General features: G+C 44.6%; 1 protein-coding gene across 4 annotated transcripts in view; it reads right to left on the bottom strand.

Annotated features, from left to right (window-relative positions):
* Positions 1–24,891, bottom strand: part of BABAM2 (BRISC and BRCA1 A complex member 2) — a 399,606-nt gene that overhangs the window by 80,632 nt on the left and 294,083 nt on the right. For all 4 annotated transcript variants that reach the window (XM_047746396.1, XM_047746400.1, XM_047746398.1 and 1 more), the window contains exons 8-9: positions 5,898–5,997; positions 2,752–2,822 (exon numbers count right to left, since the gene is read on the bottom strand). In XM_047746396.1, the coding sequence (XP_047602352.1) occupies positions 2,752–2,822; positions 5,898–5,997 (171 nt within the window). The remainder of the gene's footprint in view (positions 1–2,751; positions 2,823–5,897; positions 5,998–24,891) is intronic.

Here is a 24,891-nt window from a genome sequence, read left to right as displayed (position 1 = left end):
AGGAAGGACGTGGGGTTTGGGATGACAGCATCTATGTTTAAGTTACCGTTTTGCTATCTACTGTTATGATTTCAGGCAAATCACTTAACCTCTGGGGCCTCAGTTTCCTCATCTGTAAAACACATACAATAATGTTTTCAAACTTCCTTACAGGATTGTGAAAAACAAATAAGATAAACCATAAAATGCTATGCAAATGCTGGTTACCAGTTATGAGTAAAAGATCAAAGGCAGCCATCAGGTCAGCCACGACATTACTTTCTGTGATGACTAAGTCTCACTTTCACTCAGGCACTAAGCCGTAATCAGCAATGGCAACATTATTAAGTTTAGGAGTCTGTATTATTTTCTTCCAAAGCACTTGGAATCCTTTCACTTGTGTCCCCTGTCCTCCTCACCAGGCTCAAGACAAAGAAGCCCCAATAGCTGGGTGGGCGCTGGTTCTCGGATGGGAGACACACAAGGTACGTGTCACGTGTCCAGGAGAACAGGCCTGGACTGCTGAAGGGCCTGGGCAGAATTCTGACAGACTCGCCTCCCCCATTTTCTACAAAGCCTGAGCACCTGGGAGACATCACCATAGCATGACAATACTAACCACACACTGAGGACAGACATAATTGTCTCTGTCATCCACACCAGGAGGCAGAACATAATCATCTCTGTCAGCCACACCAGGAGGCGTTTGCTGTCTCCCTCGCTGAGTCAGGCCAATGAGACCGTCAATCCTGATGGCCTCCCAGTTTAAGTAGGAAGGGGGAACTCTCTGTCAAGGTAAAGGAACTAAGACGCTAAAAGCTGAGTGATTTGCTCAAAGACTGTTGGTATATCATTCAGATCTTCTGACTTAGGTCAACAATTTTACTTACTGCTTTATATTTCTTTTCATGAATTTATAATCAACTCAATACGTTATAACACTGCTATCTAAACTTTTCAAATCCTGCATGCTGTAAGTAAAAACAAACACAGAATCCTTTTTGTTATGCATAGTTACAGTAATATAATAGCAATTGTATATGATTTAGTAGTTGTATACAAGCACTACCATATTGTTTTATTATGCGTATATAAACAATTAACATACGCAAAATGTATGTTAAAAAAGAACGAGTTTTTTCGTTTTTGATTTTTAAGATTTCATTTATTTATTTGAGAAAGAGAGAGAGAGCATGAGCTGGGGGGAAGGGCAGAGGGAGAGGGAGAAGCAGGTTCTTTGCTAAGCAGGGAGCCCAAGGATGCAGAGCTTGATCCCAGGACCCTGAGATCATGACCTGAACGGAAGGCAGACACTTAACAAACAGAACCACCCAGGTGCCCAAGAATGAGATTTTTAAAAAGCTGTAAATGCAGTTTTCCTATTTTTCTTGTGTGCCAATGGAGTGGGGGGGGGGACACACACCCTTCAGGTGTGTGCACCCTACTTGGGAGGATACTGGGCTAGCTCCTCCATTTTTACTTATACATACTAAAGATAATCTTCTTTGAAAATCAGAAGACCAATGGTGTCATTTATGAACCATTGTTTGTATCCTAAGTACTTTCTCAAAATGTTCATAAATAAAGCTGAAAAAAATCCTAAGTATTAAAGACTCATGTGAGAGACATCACACTGTTTAGATATTGACAGTTCTATTTTGGAGGCACAAAAAATTCAATTTCTTAAAATTATTCCTGAGGAGTCAGAAATTTGGCCCATAATTATACCACAGTTTATAAAATTATATCCCAGGGAATGGCCAACCTTATTCTTTATTTCACCTGCTCCTCCTTAGTCCCACTTTTTTGTTCCTAATTTATTCATTTCTTATTTAAAATTTTAATTTTGTGTTACTATCTATATCTCTCTATATTTATACACTTCCTACAGAATAAGGTGGGATACAAGCAGACCATTAACACCCTTAGTGCTCAGTCCCCCTGAATGGGTAGAAGGCTCCGCCTTTTGAAGAAGACTGAGGGGAAAGCATGTCCTCTCAGCCACTGGGCTAAGCCCTGAGCAGAAGCTCAAGGAGGCCTCTGACGTCATCTAAGGAAACAGCTGCGGAGCAGCAGGGCCTCTGGCAACCTGCAGGAAAGGCCCAGGCCCCAAGGAGGAGGGGCGGCGGGTGGGGCTTGGGCAGCAGCAGCAGGACACGCCCCCTATACCTGCAGTCACTTGCCTCCCTCCCCTCTCTGTGCCTTCTTCCAACTTCTAATCTCAAGTGGGAGTCGCTGCTTTTGGGTCTAAGGCTGGATGCCCTCCTTAGATCTGGGGGGCAAGTTGCGAGCCAGAGTCCTGTCGGGACACCTGAGTCCTGAGCTCCCACCCTGGCTCTGGCTGTCCGGCAGATGACTTCCGTCAGGTCATTGGGCTTCTCAAAGTCTCAGGGCTTCCCGGGGGGTCAATTGTGCCAATACTGACGGGCAGGCCGGCTCACTCACGACCCCTGGGAGCAGACGGCGGTGAAAGCGCTGTGCAAACTGTAGGGTTCTAGAACAAGCAGGTGGTGCTGCCCTTGTCACTGCTGGGTTTGGGGTGAGTATGATGCTGCTCCAAGGAAGAAACTTGTTTCTATGATTTAGCAAAGAATCCTAAAAACTATCTTCCTGGGAGCTTTAGTTTCAGCAACGTACCAGCAAGAATCAAAATGGCCTTGAAAAGCTAGCATGGGGAAGCACGAGCTGCTATTTTCGTAACCAAGCCCCACATTAGGGTCGTGAGGACACGAGGGTGTTGCTGGCATGTGGTTTAAACAAGGAGGAACTTACGTGCCGAAGTGACTGAGGAAAGCGGCAATGTACTCCCTTCTTTTGTGGTACCCTTGAATCACATACTGCACCTAGAACAGGAACCCGAAGATGAGGAGTAGGGAATTGTCACGTGCTTCCTTACAAAACATTCCCAAGACTCAGAGAAGCAGAAGAAACGGCAAAATGAATACACCACACTCCCATCACCTATACTCCCCTCTATTCAACAAGACCTATGAACGTTTGGTCTAGCTGCTTCAGGCAGCCCATCTACCTCCCCCTCAAGCTATCAATCAATCTTGCTGAGACACTTCAAGGGAAATGAGAGACACCATGACAGTTTGCCCCAGATCCGTGAGCGTGTATCTCCAAAAAATAAGACCTTTTCCTACAGAGCCATGATGTCATTACCATACCCAACAAATCTAGCCGTCATTCTCCGACTTCATCTAGTGTCCTGTGCATTGTCATGATTTTCCAGTTGCCCCCAAAATATTCTTTTAAAAGGCAGGGTACAATTGAGGGTATAATCAAGGATCAGGCATTTAGTCTAGAAAGTCTTTTATGTAGAATAAGAGTACCTCTTGGGGTGTGCACATGAGTCTACGTTTTATATGATACTGACTTTTCAGAGAGATTGGCTAGTTGTCTCATAGGATGTTTTGCATTCTACATTCTGGGTGTTTCCCTCCTTTTCCCTCTACTCTGTAGGTCCCTGTATTTCCCATAAATTGGAAGTTAGACTAAAGGTGTGATTAGATTCACGCTAAACATTTTTGGCAAGAAAACCTCATAGGTGATAGTGACCTTGATCACTGGTTAGGGTGACGACAGCAGGCCAACCCCACTGTAAAGGGAGGTCTCCCCTTTGCTGCCAGGAGTGAGCTGTAGGCACACTTCTCAAAGCCTGTGAAGGTCTAGTCCCCTCTCAACCTTTCACCTCAGGATTTTAGTATTTGCTGGAGAGCCTTGTCTGAATCCATTATTTCATTAGGAGCCGGAAAACGGTGACTTTTTAAATTCTCTCACTCGTTGTGTGTTTATCAGCTGGAACTATCTGTAAAGAAGAGCTTCCGCTCATCAAATGGGGGTTATTTTACTCTGAACTTCAACTCCTATTGAAAAGGCAGGACAATGTTGAATTCTTTCTTTTTAAATTCTTAATATCCAGGAAAAGAGTGTTACAATAGGGGATTTTATTTTGCCTTTTTGTATTTTCTTGTTATCACCAAATGACAGTTTTTATAAAAAAAAATTGTGAACCTATTAAGTTGGACATCTGGAAATTAGTCATTTAACCCATCAGCTACCAACACAAAAATACACTCTTTATAATGTCCCCATAATGGCTCAAAGAAACAGGGAGAAAGAGGCCCCCCAAACTGTTTATATTGGCAGTAGCCACAATGAGTTTCCATGGCTAACAAAAGCTCAAGATAAAGTACTTGAAATAACCTTGACACAATTGGTAGTGATAGCCACTTTGTACCCTTTAAAAGTAAAACAATTCTATTTATGTAATAGGGGTTTATGTCAATTTATAAAAACAGTGCTTACTTTGCAGGCTTAATGCAGGATCAGAAATGTTATTTTGGGAAAAGAAAAACAGATGATAAGTTTGCTTAAGAGGTTTTGTTTAAAAAGGGGATGAAAACAGTTCTGTGTACTTGATTTTAAAAACAGAAAACCATTTTAACAGAAACCCACAACAAAACTGGCTATAAAGATAGATTCCAATGTAATTATGGAAATTCATTTGAAGAGATTGTTTCTAAAAGCAGCCCATACTGTCCTTGTTTGTAGCAAGCATAAGAACATCAATTTTAAAAGACAAGTAAAATTAATGAAAGGGAACCAGATAAGAAAAACAGACTGATTCTTATATTTCTGGGAAAACGGTAACAAAATTTTTTGGGAGGAAAATATATGACTAGAAATTAATCTCCATTGGAGGGCTTTTTTAAAAAGGCTTTTCTTTTCAGTTCTGGAAGACCCAAATGTGCATGTTTCTCTATAATCCTGGGACACAGATTTGAAGGCAGTACAAAGTCCCACAATGTAAATAAGAATTCTATCCTCCAAACAGTTCTGAAGGAGGGCAGAGGCTGGGGGAATTTGGTCCAATGAGAGGCAACCACTCCATGAGAGTTAGATGCCCTGGAATCCGTGCCAAGCCCACAGACGGCAGACTTGCCAGATTTTCGTTTCTCTGACATTTAAAAAATAATACTGAAGCCTTTGAAATATTATTGCACTTCAAAAATATTTCCTATATTGAGATGAGCTATCTTTTGAAAGAAAGAGACAAACAAAAGATTTCTTTTCCAAGCCGGTGTGCACAAGTCAGTAGGAGCAGAGAAAACAGTGCTTTGGGAATCGAGCGAACGGAGTGAGTCGATGTGGGAAGCGGGAAAAAAGTCAGTATTGCTTGTGGACGGATATCTCCAGTTTTCAGCTAACTACCGTGACTGGACATTAACAAGTACATACTTACACTTTTTAGAAATATCTGACAATAGTCATTAATGTAAACTCGGTTATTCGCTAATGTACTGACTCATTCATGAGGCTAGGAGAAAGCTTTCAATAACCTGATGGGCTTGCCTACCAGCCCGAATGACCTGGAAATCCTGCCCCTACCCTACGAGCGGAACTCCGGCAAGCTGCTCCTAGACAGGACATGGAGAATCAAGCGCTGACTAGTAAAAAGTGAGGTACAGAAAAGCAGAAAAGAGGTGAAGGAAGCTCTAGTGAATTACCTTGATACTCACTAGTGGCAAACACACACTCACTCACACCCCCCCACACCTCCCCACCCACGCATGCACCAGACAACTGGGAAATGGAGGAGTTCAAAGGCGCAAGACCTAGCAAAAACTTGGGACATAAAAGAAATTAAAGGAGGAGGAGGTAGAAGTTTAAAAGATGAAGACAAGACTGGAACAGGAGGTCAGAATCCTTAAAAGAGGAAGAAGGAGCGCAAAGAACTAGGGAGAGAAACAGATGAACTGTAATTCCAAGTAGGAAAGGCCAGTGTCAGGTGGGGCGCCCACGCTGGGATGGGGGGCAGAGGACGCACCTGCAGGACAAGGCCCACAGTGCTGGGGCGGGGCCATGTGGAGGGAGGAGCCTCACGAGGGGAGGGCCAGGAGACTTGTTTTTACCTTGTTGGTGAGTAGGTGGCATACTTGAGGCACATAATCAATGAGACATCCTCCTCCTGGAAAAGCTGGGATATGAAGAGCTGAGGAGCCTCCAAGTGCACTGAAAGGACAAGAGTACAAGGGACACTTCTCTTAGGGCTCCAGCAATGCAGGAAGTGACAACCCCAAACAGACTCGCCTTCTCTTATCAACGTCTGCCCACCAACCACTTGAGTTAATGAAGATGGGAACACGGGCTTCACTTTCTGATGACATTTCTTTATCTTATTTGTTTTGTTAGATCAGCATGTTCAGATGACCCATGACTACCAACTAATGGCTGATAACAACTAATGGTTCTATCATACACAAAATAGCACATTTTGATTGGCGTGGTTAAAGTCTTGCCAGTATTAATGGGCTGGACCTCTGATGGAGACGCATGTGTTCGTACTCTCCATTGTGTGCTGGGCAAAGAGAAGTCATTCCTTAAACCCCTATACTGAACTGAACTGAATTCCTTCAGCAACACCACAGCACACTGGAGGGACCAGCTCTGCCCCTTACCGGCTCTGCTGCCTGGGGAAAGCCTCCTGGGGCTTTCGCCTCCCCGGCTTTAGTGTGGGGCCGGTGGTCTAGGACAGGGGCTGCAGACTCCAGACTCCACCAGGCCCAGGCAGCTGATATAAGTGAGCACCGAGAACCCAAGAGATTCCACACCCAAAACTCCAGCTATGTTGGAAACACAAGCCTGGTCTTTGCAGACCCTTATTTTTCATGTGAAGCCAAAAATCCAGATGACTTAAGGTCTCAAATTTTAAATGGTGGCAACGAACTAAACATCTTCGGAAACACTGTGCTGCTCGGTCCTGTGTCTGTGGGTTGATATGGGAAAAGTCTGCAACTAGTCCAAGTCGACACTCACGTTCAATTCATCTACACAAGAAGGTGCAGTCAAAAATCAGGGATCCAAGCAGTAATAAGACACAACACTGATCCAGAAATAGTTCCTAGGACTTTTGTGGAGATTCCCTTTCAGTTTAAATAACCAGCATACAATTACTAAAGAAACTGTTCAGAACTTCACAGTATATATTTCATAGCCCATCCTTAATCTTGATTTCATCTTCTTTCCTACTCTCACTTTCCTTGGGTCCTAGTTTGTTCTTCTCGTTTGAATTTTATTTTAATGTATAGGTTTCTTACTGCAAAAGCCCCTTATACCACCTCTGTAATATGATGGGCTATAAAGAGACCCCTAAGATCCGCTAATACCGTGGTTATTCATTAACTCAGTCCCCAGTTACAAGGCTGTAAATGGAAGCAAAGTGCCTCCCCATAAGTCTAGAGAATCATTTCTAAATAGTTTAGAGCAGACAGACTTAGCCTAGGGTTTGCAATACAGGGAAAAACACATGTAAGTTTTGAAAAGGGTCCCAGACCCAGCCTGTCACCCTATTGACCACACTGAAATTAATTTTTCCGGTAGTAATGGATATTATGTTCATTTGTTTATGGAATGAAAAAGTCCCAACATATGAATAAAATCCCGGGCGATGTGAGGAAGTCAACATGGGGTGGAAATATTTGGTGTTGACTTTTTCTATTCAGATGAGACCTAAAAAGCACAACAACTCTGACAACTGAGAAAATTATGAGACAGCATTTGACTAAGTTTGACATTAATGAATCATCTACAGTCTGCAACTGCACAGAATCAGCAAGAACATCACTTCCGTCTGCTACTCTCAGAGTAGATGTTGGAGGAGATTTAGACTAAACTCCGAAGGAAGCTAGGAAAATTCCTATGACTTTTCATGACCTGGAAGAAGGCTTTGTGTCCCCTCTTTTGTATGCAAAAGTACAGAGAGGGCACACTTCTAACCGGCAAGTTCTCACAGTTCCATTAGGATGGAAACTGCTTAAGAGTAAAATTCTATAGTACAAGAGAAATAAATCCTATATTTATATCTTGTCTTTCCTGGGGGGAAATATCTGTAGGACATAGAAATACTAAGATCCAGGCTTCTCATAGTGTACGTAGAGGAACAATCTTCAGCATCCTAAAATTCCAAAAAATAAAATAATTTGGACAGTTTCCTAAAATTGATTATAATGGGCTCTGACCTGTATACGATATTAATTGTTCACTAAATCGAATCCAAAAAAATGAAAACAGTCCATGGGTAATCCTCTAAACTTGAGACTCCCTCTGCTTCTGACATACAGCCATTAAACAAAAATTACCTATCATGGTAGAGAGAAGCACGGGTGTGAAGTCCGAAGACCGGCTGCTCGGCCTCCAGGCCCACCTCTCTGGACTCTGCTTCTGGGATTTGCCAGAACTAACCCTTGTTGTCAGGTGCTTTCTCGTTACCTAGTTTAATCCTCCCCACAATTCAGGGAGGTGAGAATTAGCACTGTAATTTTACAGGTGAAGAAAGTGGGGCTCAGAGGGCAGAAGAAACTTCCTTGGGTTCACACAACTAGGAGATGGTAAAGCCCAGATCTGAACTGGCTGGTTGCCAGAGTCCCCGGGCCCCAGTGAGTGGGGTTGGGACTGCAGTGATCCCCCAGGGCTTCCAGAAGCGTGGAGACCACCACTGAAGCAGGCACCGGGATGCTCATCTCTCTCTACAATTGGCCCCACAGCCGCAGAGCAAGCATTCCTGTCCATTTTGTTCATGTCTCTGTCTCTCCCAGCCCAGCCATCAAACAACCACATCTGCTGGATCTCCGATGTGAGGGGTGGACCCCTCTGGCCCATCTAATTGTGAGCGACAGCTGCCTACGCAGCTCTGAGCCTCAGTGTGTGAAGAAGCACTTGAGAGACTACAAAGGACTGCTCTAAACGAGGGTATATGTTTAAAAGGACACTTACTGCACCCTTTCTCGAACTCTGTAAGTTCCTTAGCTTGTGGGGGTTCTGAACCTGACTGCCCCGTCCTATCCTGATAAGCGCTGCTGACTCCTGTAGAAATATCCGCCTCCCGGGTAAATATTTAACAGGCTGCTCTGGCCTGAATGCTGCCCCGATGGTGCTGAACAAACAAAGTCAAGTGGCATGAAATAAAAAACCTGTTATGATTTTAAAGGGTGCAGGACAGAGGGCTGGCCTGGTGATCTCTAATTATTTAATATTCACGAATCAAAAACTATTGGGTGGGGCACATACAATGAAAAGCTCAGCCTGTGCAGAGATTGCCAGGCTCCCTGATCGCTGCCCGGGAATGCAGGGCGGGCTGGAGAGAAGGCAGGGCTGGACAGGACTGGCTCCTGGGCGGGCAGGGAGAGGCAGGGAGGGGTGGGGAGGGGCGGGGAGGGCCAGGGAGAGCAGAGGGTAGAAGGGACCACTGCTGTGGATTCTTCTGATCTCCAGACCCATGAGGGGAGGAAGCAGGGTCAAAAGTGAGGAAAAGTCAACCAGAGTGGCGAGGTCTCAGACCGAGACTGAGAAGACGAAGGGGTAGGGACTGTTTTGATGAGAAAGCACCTTCTCTTTATGGACTAAAATGACAAGTGAAATTCAGCCATTATTTCTCAGACCTGAAACTGAATCCGTAGATATAAATTAGAAGGACACAAGGCCAGAGTCTGCGAAACCTTCCAACAATGGACTTAAACAGACCAAAAGGTAGCCTGAAAAACACTTCCAGTCTGATTCACTGGATCTAAAACTCAAATGTAAGAATTGTCTTGTTCACTGTATTGATGCGGTTGTTTTCCATGCGAATACAGCTAATAGAGTCCTTTGGGAGCCGGGCTCTGTCTGCAAATATTCAGAGCACTTCTACTATTGAAGACTTGACTTGGCTATGGTGCAACAGCATGAGGAAAATATTTTTGAGAATCTGACATGGAAAAACGCAGGGAGTCAGCTTGTCTGAAGGCCTCACTTGGGACAACGGGGTTTGATTTTAACCCACTGTGGAATGGTAACTCCCTCCTCTCTGTGTGGAATTTTACCTCACTGGCCAAATAAAAAGAGCAAAACATGACTTGGCACTGGAGAAAACCAGAAGGGCCAGTGATTTTCAATTATAATTCTTGCTTCCACCAAGTTCGGTCTGTTTGGGTCTACTCAATTTTCTCATCAGTGCTGTGGGATACTACCACTCTCAAAAAGGCCCAATTCTCTCAAGGGACAAAGCAACAATTAGAATTACAGTAATATGAAGCGAGTACCAAGCAAGCACTCTACGAGAGACTTTATTCTAAAATGTCTCCTGCTTGTGCAAGCTACCGTCAAGGGTTATGTCAAGGCTCTGTCAGAGACACCGGGATCAGTGTTACCATCCTGCTTTGCCTCCGAATCGGGTTCTGGGTGCTGGGTTCCAAGGGAGAGGAAGATGACCTGGTTGCCTCCGCCACTGGACGATTCAGGGGAGTGTTGGAGGGTGAGGCACTGACAGGGGGAGTTCCCAGGATGGTTGACGGACTCCAGTTGCCACGAGCCCCCAGGTTAAGACACATCCATAGGAAAAGTGAACTCTCAGTTCAGCTCAACAAACACTAACTGTATGCCCGACTCTGTGTATGGACTTGAGCTTCCTGTTCTGGATCCATACTAGGGCACCCCTGCTAATTCCCTCCAAGGTAGAAGAATGCCAGGGCCCTCAGGAATCTGGGGCACTCTATAATGTCAGAGTATGTTTCCTGGTGGCCTGCCAGGAGAGCCATTACAGCAAAACACAAGTCACTGTTATTTACTGAGGATCTGCTTTTGCCAGGCCCTCTACTAGGCATTTCATTATCTCTAAACTCATAACAACCTGGCCAAGTAGACCTAAGTAGTCCAACTTACAGAAGGAGACACCGAGGTTCTAAAGATCTGAGCATCTTTCCAAGGTCACCCAGCAAGTAAGCTGCAGAGAGGGGCTCAAAACCCAGTCTTCTTGGTTCCAAGGTCTATCTACATCCTTTTTTGTCAGAAATTCTTTCATAGAAAGACAGTGTGAAAAATTTAAAATTCTACCCCCGCTATGTCCTGAAGCAGAGGTATAAGTGGCTGAAATTATCCTCAGAAAAGCTTAGATCCATAAAACTCATCTCATTTGTCCTTGTCTTAAGATATCATATGTTATAACAAGTTAACTTATACGATAAAGAAAAAAGTCCTATCTAGCCTCTCAAAACCCAGAAGTGCACAGACAGTACATTAAGGAGAGACTCTGATTTGTTTCCCCCAACCGGATTTTCTTTGTGCTAGTAAAGCATTTTCTAGAGCTGTTGTCAGCCCTTGTCTCATTTCATAGATTCAACCTTGAGCCATCTCAAGAGTCTCTTGATACCTTAGTTAAACAAAACCAGGGTCTAATTCAAAATCGAAAAATCTCAATGAGTATAACAGGAGAAAGAAAATAAGAGCTCACAGTGACAAGTTAAGCTTACAAGCAGAAGAAAATCTGGGGAGTCAAACTGGATGAGGGGTTCACTAGGAACCAATGGAGGCCTGGCCATACTGCATCTGTGATTAACCCAGTGTTTCCATTAAACATGCTTCATGGTATATTGGCAGGCCTTTACTACAGTACTGGATCCCACTTTGTGTTTCCCATTTTTAGAGGCACACATGAAAATGGAAATGTCCTGACACCATGATAAATATGATTATACACTGAGGAAATGTTCCTCTGGAGCAAAGTCTAAAAAGAAGCTGAAAGTGTTGAAATTACTTAACAAGTTATGGAATTATTAAATAGAGTGACTTAAAAGTGTGAAGACAGAGGCACCTGGGTGGCTCAGTGGGTTAAGCCTCTGCCTTTGGCTCAGATCATGACCCTGGGGTCCTGGAATCAAGCCCCGTGTCGGTCTCCCTGCTCAGCGGAGAGCCTGCTTCTCCTTCTCCCTCTGCCTGCCGCTCTGCCTACTCGTACTCTCTCTCTCTCAAATAAATAAATAAAATCTTTTAAAAAAACGTGAAGACATACTCTAAGGACCTTTTGAATCAGCTGTTCCTTGCTTACGCACAGTATACATGAAGAGTTTAAAATATGATGGATTTCGTTGGTACAGTGAGTGATGGGGCAGGAATAATAGTTCCATTTAAGAAGCACTAGGTATGAGGCACCATGCTAAGCCCCTCCTGTATGATACCATCTCTGCTTCATACCAACCTGCAACAGAGGTGTTATCCCATTTTACAGATGGGAAGGCTGGAGCTCAGAGAAGCTACAGAACCTCTCCAAGGTCACACAGGTGGTAAATGGCAGAGAAGCATCTAAATCCAGGAGACTCTGACCTAAATCTACCCACCACCCCCCCTTTGTGATTTCTGACACAAAAAGCTATCGGCAGACCCGACATCGGGTTCTACATGCGTCAGGTTCACGGGCTCCTTGTGGCTTGTGTAGTTCAGGCTGAGCCACGGAGGCTGTTTCCAGGGACGTTTATTAAACTGATTTAGGTACCTGAACTGAAGCAATTCCTTTTTCATTCTAAGCAAATGAACCCCAGGAAACCCAGAAGAACTCTGCGGGCCAGAGGACCTGATGGGCAACTCCCAGCAGACAGGCAGTGGCATGCAAGCAAGGAAGCCTGATGTTTGAAAAAAACACAAGTGATGAGAATATTGCAACTGCAAACAGAATATGTCTCACGACATGAACGCTAACCAAGTTTTTGCTTGGAAATGTGTTTTTTAAGTCTGTTAACATCTTAAAAAAGCCTTCAAGGGATGGTAATCTTAACAGATGTCCACCATCAGGATTCTGTTAGCATGTGGAAAAGCATTTAAAGTGAATCCCCCGAAACAACAATGGACTTAGCAGATGTTTTATTAAGGTTTGGGATGAACTACTTACGACGAAGCTTGGCTGCTCTAGACATGAGCAGGCGAAGCAAGAGAGAAGCTGTTCCCCTCTGGTTGCCTTTTGATCCCTGGCCTATGATCTGCAGTTGATTCCACCACAATTTCTTAAGAAATGGAACTATTTTCAAATAGCAGGCATTGGGACTGAGTACGTTTACTACGGGTTTGTTAGAAATGTACAACCCAAGGCCCCAGTGAATGGCTATTATCCAGGTACAGTTACTTTCATAACATATTTACTGGGGAAAAAAAAATCAATACATACATATATCAAATCGTCACATTGTATGCTTTGACTATCTTACAAATTTGTCAGTTATACTTCAATAAAGCCAGTAAAAAAAAAAAAAATCAATGCATATCGTAGTTACCCTCAGCTACATGCACGAGCGTTTTTATACCTCCTTCCTCACTGCACACTGGTTTTAATGGTCAAAGGAAATGCAGAGAATGAGGGAAAAAAAATACCTCTGCCTGTCTAGGGCAGAGAAGGGTATCTACCTGATTCCTGGTTACTGTTACTTACTAGAGCCTCAGGCACACAAACGGCATTAGGCAACTTCATGCACACATTACTGGTCTCTGAGCTCCAGGAGCTAATCTGTAGAAAGCTGCAGTTGGGCTGGTGCACACAAAAACAAGCAAAAAGATATCGGAAGATGAGATTAGCCAGGGTGCTGGCACAGAACACTTGATGTTTCCAAAGTGCTTTTTTCCCCTTTACAACGGCCTTAGAAAGCCCGCAGCCAGTCTTACTATATACATTGTAGAGATGAGAAGATGGAGGCTTGAGATGGATGACTTGCCCAAGGTGTCACTGAAAACAGTGAAACTGGGTTTATCATCTTTTCTCTGCACTAGTAGTTTTCATGACTGTGTGAGAATAACCTGGGGAGACTGTTAAAGACTCAAGAAACCCAGGCACCACCCCAGAGAAGCCTGCTCATTCGGTCTGATATGGGACCTTTGAATCTGCATTTTAAGAGGTTCCCTAGTGATATAAAATCAATGCACAGAAATCAGTTGCATTTATTTACACCAACAACAAGACAGAAGAAAGAGAAATTAAGGAGTCAATCCTATTTACCACTGCAGCCAAAACCATAAGATACCTAGGAATAATCCTAACCAAAGAGGCAAAGAATCTATACTCAGAAAACTATAAAGTACTCATTAAAGAAATTAAGGAAGACACAAAGAAATGGAAAAATGTTCCATGCTCACGGATTGGAAGAACAAATATTGTGAAAATGTCTATACTACCTAAAGCAATCTGCACATTTAATGCAATCCCTAACAAAATCCCATCCATTTTTTTCCAAAGAAATGGAACAAATAATCCTAAAATTTATATGGAACCAGAAAAGACCTCGAATAGCCAGAGGAATGTTGAAAAAAAAAAAAGCCAAAGTTGGTGATAACACAATTCCAGACTTCAAGCTCTGTTACAAAGCTGTCATCATCAAGACAGCATGGTACTGGCACAAAAACTGACACACAGATCAATGGAACAAATAGAGAGCCCAGAAATAGACCCTCAACTCTATGGTCAACTAATCTTCGACAAAGGAAAGAATGTCCAATGGAAAAAAGACAGCCTCTTCAACAAACAGTGTTGGGAAAATTGGACAGCCACATGCAGAAAAATGAAACTGGACCATTTCCTTACACCACACATGAAAATAGACTCCAAGTGGATGAAGGACCTCAGTGTGAGAAAGGAATCCATCAAAATCCTTGAGGAGAACATGGGCAACAACCTCTTTGACCTCAGCTGCAGCAACATCTTCCTAGGAACATCACCAAAGGCAAGGGAAGCAAGGGCAAAAATGAACTACTGGGACTTCATCAAGATCAAAAGCCTTTGCACAGCAAAGTAAACAGTTAACAAAACCAAAAGACAACTGACAGAATGGGAGAAGATATTTGCAAACGACATATCAGATAAAGGGCTAGTATCCAAAATCTATAAAGAGCTTATCAAACTCAACACCCAAAGAACAAATAATCCAATCAAGAAATGGGCAGAGGACATGAACAGACATTTCTGCAAAGAAGACATCCAGATGCCCAACAGACACATGAAAAAGTGCTCCACATCACTCAGCATCAGGGAAATACAAATCAAAACCACAATGAGATACCACCTCACACCAGTCAGAATGGCTAAAATTAACAAGTCAGGAAATGACAGATGCTGGCAAGGATGATGAGAAAGGAGAAAGAGGAACATTCCTGTTGGTGGGAATGCAAGCTGGTGCAACCACTCTGGAAAACAGCACTGAGGTTCCTCAAAAAGTTGAAAATAGAGCTACCCTATGACCCAGCAATTGCACTACTGGGTATTTATCCTAAAGATACAAATGTAGTGATCCGAAGGGGCACGTGCACCCGAATGTTTATAGCAGCAATGTCTACAATAGCCAAACTATGGAAAGAACCTAGATGTCCATCAACAGATGAATGGATAAAGAAGATGTGGTATATATACACAATGGAATATTATGCAGCCATCAAAAGAAATGAAATCTTGCCATTTGGGACGACGTGGATGGAACTAGAGGGTATCATGCTTAGCGAAATAAGTCAATCGGAGAAAGACAACTATCATATGATCTCCCTGATAAGAGGAAGTGGAGATGCAACGTTGGGGGTGTGGGGGTAGGAAAAGAATAAATGAAACAAGATGGGATCGGTAGGGAGACAAACCATAAGAGACTCTTAATCTCACAAAACAAACTGAGGTTTGCTGGGGGAGGGGGGAAGGGAGAGGGTGGTGGGGTTATGGACATTGGGGAAGGTATGTGCTATGTGTGAATTTACTGTGAAGTGTGTAAACCTGGCGATTCACAGACCTGTACCCCTGGGGCTAATAATACATTATATGTTAATAAAAAATTAAAAGATCTAATAAAAAAATAAATAAATAAGTAAATGACAAAAAAAAAAAAAAAAAAAAAGGAGGTTCCCTAGAGGATGCACACCCAGGACTGGGAATGGGGAAAGGTGTGGGAAAGACAAATTTGCCTCCCATCCCTGGGGCATCCCTTAGGTCACTGACAATTTGAAAGGCACTTGGATAAGAAGGTGAAGAAAACACAGATGTGCTCTGATGGACTAAGGTCTGGTATGGAAGTATAAGATACTTATAGAAACAACTAGAAAGAAGGCGATTACCACTGAGTTGATTTGTGGGCAAAAGGCAGTGTAGTTACACGCGGGTAACCAGAAGCCCAGGCGAGGGAGCAGTCAAATCAAGACTGGGGACCGAAGTAGGGAGGTCGCAGATTCTACTTCAAAAGGCAAGGCACTGCCTCAAAGGCTGGGGACCCTGTGGGCAGCAGCCCATGGCTCCCGGACCACAGTGAGTAGCTTTTGCCTCCATGAGAAAAGCATCTGTCCCACTTCAGCCTGCCCAGGAGAGCTACGGGTAAAAGGGCATCTGCCAGGAGAGTGAGTGAGAAGATACAATGGTAGATCCTGACACATGCCAGTGGTGACCTGGGCAGGAAAGAAAATCTGAGGTTAGAAAAGGAGTTCTGCGGACACCTGGGTGGCGCGGTAGGTTAAGCATCTGCCTTTGGCTCAGATCATGATCCTGGGGTCTTGGGATTGAGCCCTGCATCGAGCTTCTTGCTCAGCAAGGAGTCTGCTTCTCCCTTTTCCTCTTCCTGCGGTTTCCCCTGCCTGTGCTCAATCTCTCTCTGACAAATAAATAAAAATAAAATCTTAAAAAAAAGAGAAAAGATAAGAAAAGAAGTTCTGTGCAGTGAGAGAGTGAGAGATGTCCTGGGGAGAACAGTCTGAAGCTGGAGATCAAATCTCAGGCAGTCTCGATGCTTAACGCAGCATCTGACAACTTCCAAATTTATACTCTAGCTCAGCCCTTCCCTCAACTTGGGACTCAGAGAGCCGACTGCCTGCTGGCTGCCTCACCTGGACGTCTAAAGTGTGCTCCCGACTTAACCTGCTCACAAGCAGAGCCTGCCTGCAAAACCTCGTGCTCGCCACACGGCCGCCAATGGCAGCCGCAACCTCCTGCTTCCTGCTTCCTCAGTCATCCCTGGCTCTCCTCTCTCACACGCCGCAGTCAGTCAGCCTTGTCCGGTCTCCTGTAACTTCTCATCCGGATTCCTGCCTCCACAGACAGGCCGGGACTATCCCACCTCAGACCACTGGCCCAGTCCTTCTGTTCCTCGCTTGGCCTGGAATGCTCTTCCCGGCCATGTAGGGGGCTTCTGCCTGACCTGCCTCAGGTCTTCCTCAGGTCTCACGAATTCCTCAAGCAGCTGCTTGTAACAACCCACCTACATCCCAGGGATCCCCTCATCTTTGGTCTACCTTTTGTACAGCATATGTGTCCAGAAGATACTCTACATATGGTATCTGTTCATCGTCTCCCCTAGCACCCTTCACTAGAATGGGGACCTCTGTCTGTTTTGGTCACTACTGCGACACCAGAACAGGAATAATGCCAAGTTCATAGTAGGCACTCAATAAATCGTTGTGGTATTAAAGGCAAATGAATGTAGGGAAAGGTACGGGGGTCAAATTTCCAAAATGGACATTAGAAGGCATGTATACATCTTTTCTGGAACAGTCATTGTGAAAGGGCCCAGGACAGGGGTCAACAAACTCCGTCAGCAAAGGGCCAGGCAGTAACTGGTGTCGGCTCTGTGGCCACAATGTCTCTGTCGCAATTGCCCAGCTCTGACGCCGTGGCATGAAGGCAGCCACAGACAATACGTAAACGGGTGACGCACCGGGTGCCAATGAATTATTTACGGATGCTGAAATGTGGATTTCATACAATTTTTTACAAATTTTTAAGCTGTTTTTCTAGTCATTTAAGAAATGTGAAACATCACTCTTAGCTCGTGGGCCGAACAAAGTGGGCTGTAGTTTGTGGGCTCTTGATCTAGGATCAAAGGATCGTTTGCTAATTCGAGGGATGCCGAGGATGGGGATGTATCCAGGAAGAAAGAGAGGCAAAAAGACCCGGAGTAGGCTGGCAAAAATGAAAAGCAGTCCCGTTGGTCAAACCCCTTATCACTATATTCGACCAGCCTGACAACCGCAAGCGTTCGTCTTCTTCGGGCAAGGTTGAGCTGAGCGGTAGGCACGTCGAGGCCCCTCGTGGACTGTGGGAGTTCTCATACTGATACTGGATTGGAGCTGTGCAAGAGAGGTATTTATAGCATCTCAAATGAAGCTTGAGGCGTTTTCTGGTGCTTTCTCCTTCTATGCTAGGTGAAAAAGCCGCCTACAAAAGCCTTCCTCCCACCCAAAATACTAGCTGTTAGTTGGTGACTGATCTTCAGAAATATTAAGATGAATCATATATGCTCTTTTCACAGTGCAAAACGAGATAATTTTAAAACTCAGAAAATGTCACTTTGGGTAGTCACACACCATACAATTAGAAAAGCTGCCCAGCCTGAAAATTGTAAATAAATAAAATCCTGTTCTTGCATGGAAACAGTTTTCCTCATTTAGATTCCGATGCTTGTCTTGGGACTTGCCTCCAAGATTGGCTGGTGTTAAAACGTGTTCAGTCCCATAATCTGATGATGGAAGGCGGCCTTTGTTCTCCACCCCTCTTCCCTGGGGCCCTCCCTGGCTAACCCTGCTGTTCTTGGTAACCCAGGGCACTCAGCTCTGCCTTTCTCAAGCTGCGGCTCTTCTCACCTAGAGGCAGCTTGGGGCCTTCCTGTCTCTCCTGCTCTGGGTTGGCCTGAGAGGCACCTGCTGACGGCGGGCTCAGCCTGGACCCAAGCACTGGGAAAGGAATCCCGTGTTTCTTTCTTTTTCCTGCTTGAGAAACAGGTATTTTTGTCTTTGATCCCTGAGCTCTGTTTTCTTTCTCTTGTTACTAAACAGTTCACTCCCTATCTCCTCCGGGCCCCTCCCTTGCCCTTTTTTGCAACTTCATCATTTTTCTGCACTGCACCGTTTGGCACAGGAGAGGAAGGGAACCACATCAAAAAAAGGAATGCAACCACAAAAGCTGCCTTGAGAAGCAAGGCCCGAATTTTTTTTTTTTTTTTTTTTTTGTCAATTTACCGTTTTTGGACTTGTTCTCCCATAATCAAATCCTCCCTATCGTGTTAACAATGTGGTAGTGTGTCAATACATTGGAATTTTGCTTCAATCAGCAACCCAGAGCTTAATAGGAAAATGAAGCAACAAAATGCTGGTCTTACTGTTAACCTTAGGCCAGGCCTGTACTTAGGATAGGGATGTTGGCTTCTTGGTGGTATGCGGGCCAAACCTTCAGCATTTTGAGAGGAGCTCACAGCAGAAGCCCAAGGCAGTGTCTTGGGCATTACTTAGGCATGCTTCCCGCATCACAAGAGGGACAATCACTCCAAGGACACAGACTGAAGAATGAAGCACCCCAAATTCTAGTAAGCTAGAGAAACTTTAGCCTGAATTTACCTGCAGAAATAAAAAAAAACACATTTGGGGAGGAGCAGACTGGGTAAACAAAATGGACGATAACTTAGCAATACAAAGTAACAATATATTCAGTATGTATGAATGAATGAATGAATGACATGTTCAGCTTAGTGGCAGCCATTCCTGGGTCTGGTTCTGTGACACTCATTAAGTCTACAGTTTTCACAAAAGGTCTGCATAAAGTTAAAGTATTGCTTTGTTGTTGTTCTAAATTTAGAATATGTGTCGAACACATAAACCATTTAGGTACAACAATAAGGTGCCACAATTCCAAAAATTTTGGAAGTCACTATTCCATTTCCTCGGGATATATGTGTTAGAATTAATGTTTAACAACAGCTGGTTAATAATATTCATCATAAGTGAAAATACCAGTTATAGAAGTTGAACATTTTTGCTGTGATAGTTTTATCTTTAGTGACTAAGTTGGTAAACTAAACTGTCCATAACATGAAGGTCAGTATTTCTGTTGTGATTTTGGTTTAGTTCACATGGAACAGTGAGAGGCCACTTTGGTTAACGTTGGAAGTGACGTTCAAAATCTTGAACATCGTCTATAGCATCTACAAACAGTCAACAGACGGGCCATGCAGTGATTCTCCACCTTTACCTGCCCCAGGACTTCCAAGTAATGTGGCGTCCCTCCAGTGATTCTCCTGGGGAGAAGGGAAGGGGTAGAAAAAGAAGTATCTCTTCTCTCCTCCCTATTCCAGGCCACCGTGGCTCCCAAGATGAGCGAGCACCTGATACAGCAGAGACTGTGGATGATGAAGAGAAGCCGGAATCACAGGCAGGTGCTTGCTTGGAAGCACCCCTCTCCTTGGCCTTCTGCGGCTGCTGCTGAGGTGCCTGGCCCTGCCTCCAGCTACCACTCCAGGAAATGGCCGCAAATGTGCGGGCAGGATGTCCTCGACAGTGGATGGAAGTATGGCTTCCCTCCACAGAACCGTGCTCCACGACCAGGCAGAATGCTCCCAAGTCACCTTTGGAGTGGGGGAGCCATTTTCTGGAGCGCAGTGGGGAGAGGGAGCTGAGGAAAAAGATGATGATGAGGGACATCTGGGAATCTGCAGAGATGGGGGATGGAGGAGGCTCTGAGCAGGGTCAGAATCCTAACAGAAATACTGTGCATTCAGTAGATGCCTGTCATTTGAAAGACATTTTATCTTATTCAATCAATTGTTCACTTACCTATGGAGAAAGTGGGAGTTCGGTTCTGTTAATATCCATCTGTGCTGAACTGGGAGCCTGTTTCTGAATATCACAACGGATTTACCTGTGTCTTTCACTTAAAAAAATGTATATCTTTTTTTAGGTTTAAACACTATTTTTATCAAATTCTCTACAATAGATGATTCAAAACAGAAACAAGGGCCTGTGCAGGCCCAGACAAAGACTGCGGAGCAGGCTTGAGGAGAAGCAGCAGGAGGCCCGGGGGCAGGCCCCGCTCTAGGCAGCTCAGGGGAATCTGGGCTTATGGGGAGCTTGATAACCCCGAAAGGCAGATGTGTTTGCTTCTTTAACCCAGTGACACAGATGCAACAGAAGGAGAGAGACTTCGTCAGGAAAGGCATGGGTTCTGGTAAATGTAGACAAGGATGACACCAATTTCACTGGCCAAATATAACTGGGTTTGGCCCAATAACTTGCTTGACTCACTTTCTTGACTGCTTCAGAATTTTTATTTTTCTTAAGCTTTCCCAACTACAACACTTAAAACTTAGTAATATGGCAATGTTAACAGCAGAGAGAGGAAAGCAAATGTAACTTGTTTAACAGGCTGCATGGCTGAACCAAAGACACTCAAGTCTTCGGGGCATCGACAGGCCTGAAGGAATTTCACCCGGACCCACACAGAAGGAGGACATGCTGACCGGACCTCTTGAGGTAAGGATGAAGGTTCAGACACTCTTAACTCTCAGGAGTCCTGGTTCTCTCCCCAACTAACAACCTCATGGAAGTCCTGTAGACATTTCCAGTCTTCAAGGAGAAAGGCAGGGAGGAGTCCACAACTTCTGGGCCGGGCCACCAGGCAAACCCTGAGCATCAGAGTGTGCAGAGCTCAGCTGTTCACCGCAGAGCCTCCAACCACTCAGACGAGCATCCCTCCTTCCCGATCAGACACAGAACGCTTCTCGGGATGACCTGTGGTGAGCTGAGGACAACTCCCTTTTGTGGGTGCTTTCTTATGTCGCTAGGCACTAACCAGGGCACAGGGTCCCTTTAGAGCAGGGGGAGCCCTGAAGCCCACTCACATCCCATCCGCAAACCCAAGCTATGGCCATGCTCCTTGCCTGAGCAGCAACCACCGCAGCTGTCCTCTAGAGCCAACATGTGGGTCAGGCATCCCTGCAGACTCGAGCCTCCACAGAAGGGCGAGGACTGAGCCAATGCTCCGGGACAATGTGCGACAAGTTCACACGGGCAGAACCAAATCACAAACGTAAGCGAGTTTCGACACGAAACATCTGCCCATCAAGGAGCGGAACACATGAGTGAACCTTCCAGTGGAGAACCACAGAGCCACCAGGGAAGAATGAGAGTGACCTAGAGGTCACGGTTCAGAAACATGGCCATGATATATCATTACAGGAAAGAGCAAGCAGCAGAGCGATACGTATCATGCCATTTTTACGGCTAGATGAAAACAACCACAACAAAACCCCCGAACGAGCTACAAGGAACAATGCTGTGAAAATATGACCTCTACATGTTGTATATTTTGCAGTAAGTCATGTCTCCCCTCCGCTTTTTCACTAAGGTGAAGGCTCGAGGCGCATTGTCCCAAGGAAGAGGGTGGCACCACACAGGTCAGAGACACCCCCCACACACACATGGGGAAGCAGGGAGGACAGAGCACTCAGGAGCACAGTCTTCAGGCAGGAATGGAAAGACAAAGAGGTGGAAATGGGACAGAGTCAGGGAGAACAGGGCCTGTCTGCCTGGGTGTCTCAGAGACCTTCTTTGGGCCTTAGAGGGGAAAGCGAGAGAGCGAGAACAAGAACCAGTAGTGATGAAAGGATAGAAGTTTTAGATTAACCGAGGGAAATTCAAATGGAGAGGGGTTCTTAATTACACTGCTTGGAGTGGAGATGAGGAGACTATGTTGTCGAGTAATCTCCAGGGTAAGAGAGAGCTGCTGTAGGACCAAGAGGACATTTTACCTTGTATACTTTATTCTTTGGTGGCACTGGAATTTGTATTGGTGGCTATAACTGGCACCTATTACCTTGATAGTAGGGAGAAAAAGAAAAAGAGCGCAACCAACGTATTAAAATAAGCAGATGCAAAGCATGGAAGGTACTGAACTTGGTGAGTGAAGGTGTAATGGGAAGGGCAACGGCCAACCATGTGGATGAGATCCCCCAGTGGTATGTGAAGTCCTTACACAGTTTGCTTCTGGGCCTGGGACTCTAAAATGCCCAAGGGCTGTGGGGATTCCACATTACTGATCTGAATTCTACTACTGTTTAGAAGAACAGAAGTGACAGTTACTGTACTCAGAGCACTGAGCACTTTCCATGAGCCCAGCATTGTATGGCAAGTCTCCATGTGTCAGCTTTATTTACTCCCGACCAGAGCCCTCTACAGCCGATGTGTTTTACAGATGGACAGGAAGGCTTGGCAGGTTCAGTAACTGACACAGTTAACTCATCTAGTAAATGACAGACACTGATGGAACCCAGACATTCGATTCCTGAAGCCACAGACTCCACCACCGCTCCATACCCTGCACCGCAGACCATCTGGCTGTGGGGGCTTTAGTGCTCACTTAGCTTTCCCGGTACTGTTTTCTTACATGCACAGTGACGATGGGACCAGCTAACTCTCAAATCCTTTCTGGTTTTGAAACAGGACACTGTTTTGTCACAGGACCCTGAACCATGCTTGTCCAAGACATATGATCTCTCACCAGCCCCACATGCATGGAAGTTCCTGCAGCTGGTACTACTCCAGTTTTATTTTGCAACAGGGACACTCGGATGCTAAGCCCTACATGCTTGCTCAGCTCCTCGCAGCCTGCCCAGCCCTTTGGGCACTGTTGCTGGGGCCCTGTGAATGCTGCATTTTTTTCTTAGCCCCTACTCTTGACTACAAGCCTATTCCTTTTAACTAAATATTAAACAGTATCTCACTGAATAGTTTCTTTGCTTATAATCCTCTGCCTGATGTTTTGTCTGATTAAATAGAAGCCAACCCCTCGCATAAGTCTGGAACAAGGGTAGGCATTTGCCACACAGAATAATGATTTCCGAAAGATGTCTGAGCTCCCATCTTTAGAACCTGTGAATGTGGTACCCCACACGGCAAAAAAACTTTTGCAGAAGGTTAAGGACCTTGACATAATTAATTACTGGGGATTACCTGGGTGGGCTCAATCAAATCACATGAGTCCTTCAAAGCAGAAGAGGAAAACAGAAAGTTTTAGAAAGTTTAGAAAAGAAAAGTAAATATGAAATGTGACAACAGAAAAGACAGAAAACACGGGAAGCAAGAGGGACCTGTTGCTGGCTCTGTAGCTGGAGGAAGATGGCAAGCCAAGGAGTGCGGGCAGCCTCCAGAAGCTGGGAAAGGCCCTTGCAGACCTTCAGCAAGGACATGGATCTCAGTATTCTGATTGTAGGCATCTGGATTCTTCCAACGACCGGAGGGAACAAGGGAATGAACAGATTCTCCAGTAGAGCCTCCAGAAAGGACTACAGCTCCCTAACACCTTCTTTCTAGCCCAGTGAAGCCTGTGCTGGACTTCTGACATACAAACCATAAGACAATAAATCTGTGTTGTTTTAAGCTGTTGTATTTGTGGTGATCTGTTACAGCAGCAAGAGAAATCCACCGTAAACTCAAAATAGTTGTGTTTTGGAGGTGAGGTTGCCTTTCTTTATGCAACAAAACAATGACAGAAATGGCGCATGTCCCATGAAATACAACAGAATCAGTAAGTCTTTCTGATACAAATAGATAAATGGATAAAGAAGGAATTGGGGAAAGCTCTTCTTTATAACTGAAAGCCAACTAACAAATGTAGAAGGAAAGACGAAGCTAGAAAATCAATGGATGTTAAAACTAGTGGGTGAAAGCCTGATGAGAATATTTACATAGTCTCAACATATCTCCCCATAAACTTCTTATTAATTACAAAAAGAAAATTAGTAACATTAAAAAAAAAAAAAAAACAAAACCTGGTGAACACCCCCTTAACTGGGCAATCAAAATTAGTACCACCGAACCTGCGGCAAACTGGTGTCAGGTGCCTCTTGGTACGATGTGCTCAGGACACGCACCATGTATGTGCACCGCTGCCAAAAACCCGTAACCTGAATCTAATCACAAAGCATCAAATGCACCCAAACTGAGGAACAAAATAATGAAATAATGACCTGTACTCTTCAAAACTGTTCAAGGTCAAGAAAGATAAAGACTGAGAAACCACTCCAGACTAAAGAAAAATAAAGAGGCATGACTACTAAAGGCAATGGGTTATCCTGGCTTGGATCCTGGACCAGGGTAAAAAATAGCTAAGAGGGATATAATTGGAACAATTGACAACATGAGAACACAGATTGTGGATCAGATAAAAGTACTGTGTCAGTGGTCCATTTCCTGATTTGATAACTGCACTGTAGCTGTAAGAGAAGGTCCACGTTCTTGGGAAATACTTTCTGAAGCAGGTAGGGTAAAGGGCATCATGGGCCCAACTTACTCTTAACTGGCCGAGTTAAAAATAACCATGGTATATAAATA

This window comes from Lutra lutra, chromosome 9 (genome assembly GCF_902655055.1).
Source record: "Lutra lutra chromosome 9, mLutLut1.2, whole genome shotgun sequence".
NCBI classification, from domain to species: domain Eukaryota; kingdom Metazoa; phylum Chordata; class Mammalia; order Carnivora; family Mustelidae; genus Lutra; species Lutra lutra.
The sequence above is the reverse complement of the archived record's forward strand: the minus strand, read 5'-3'. Positions and strand labels throughout refer to the sequence as shown.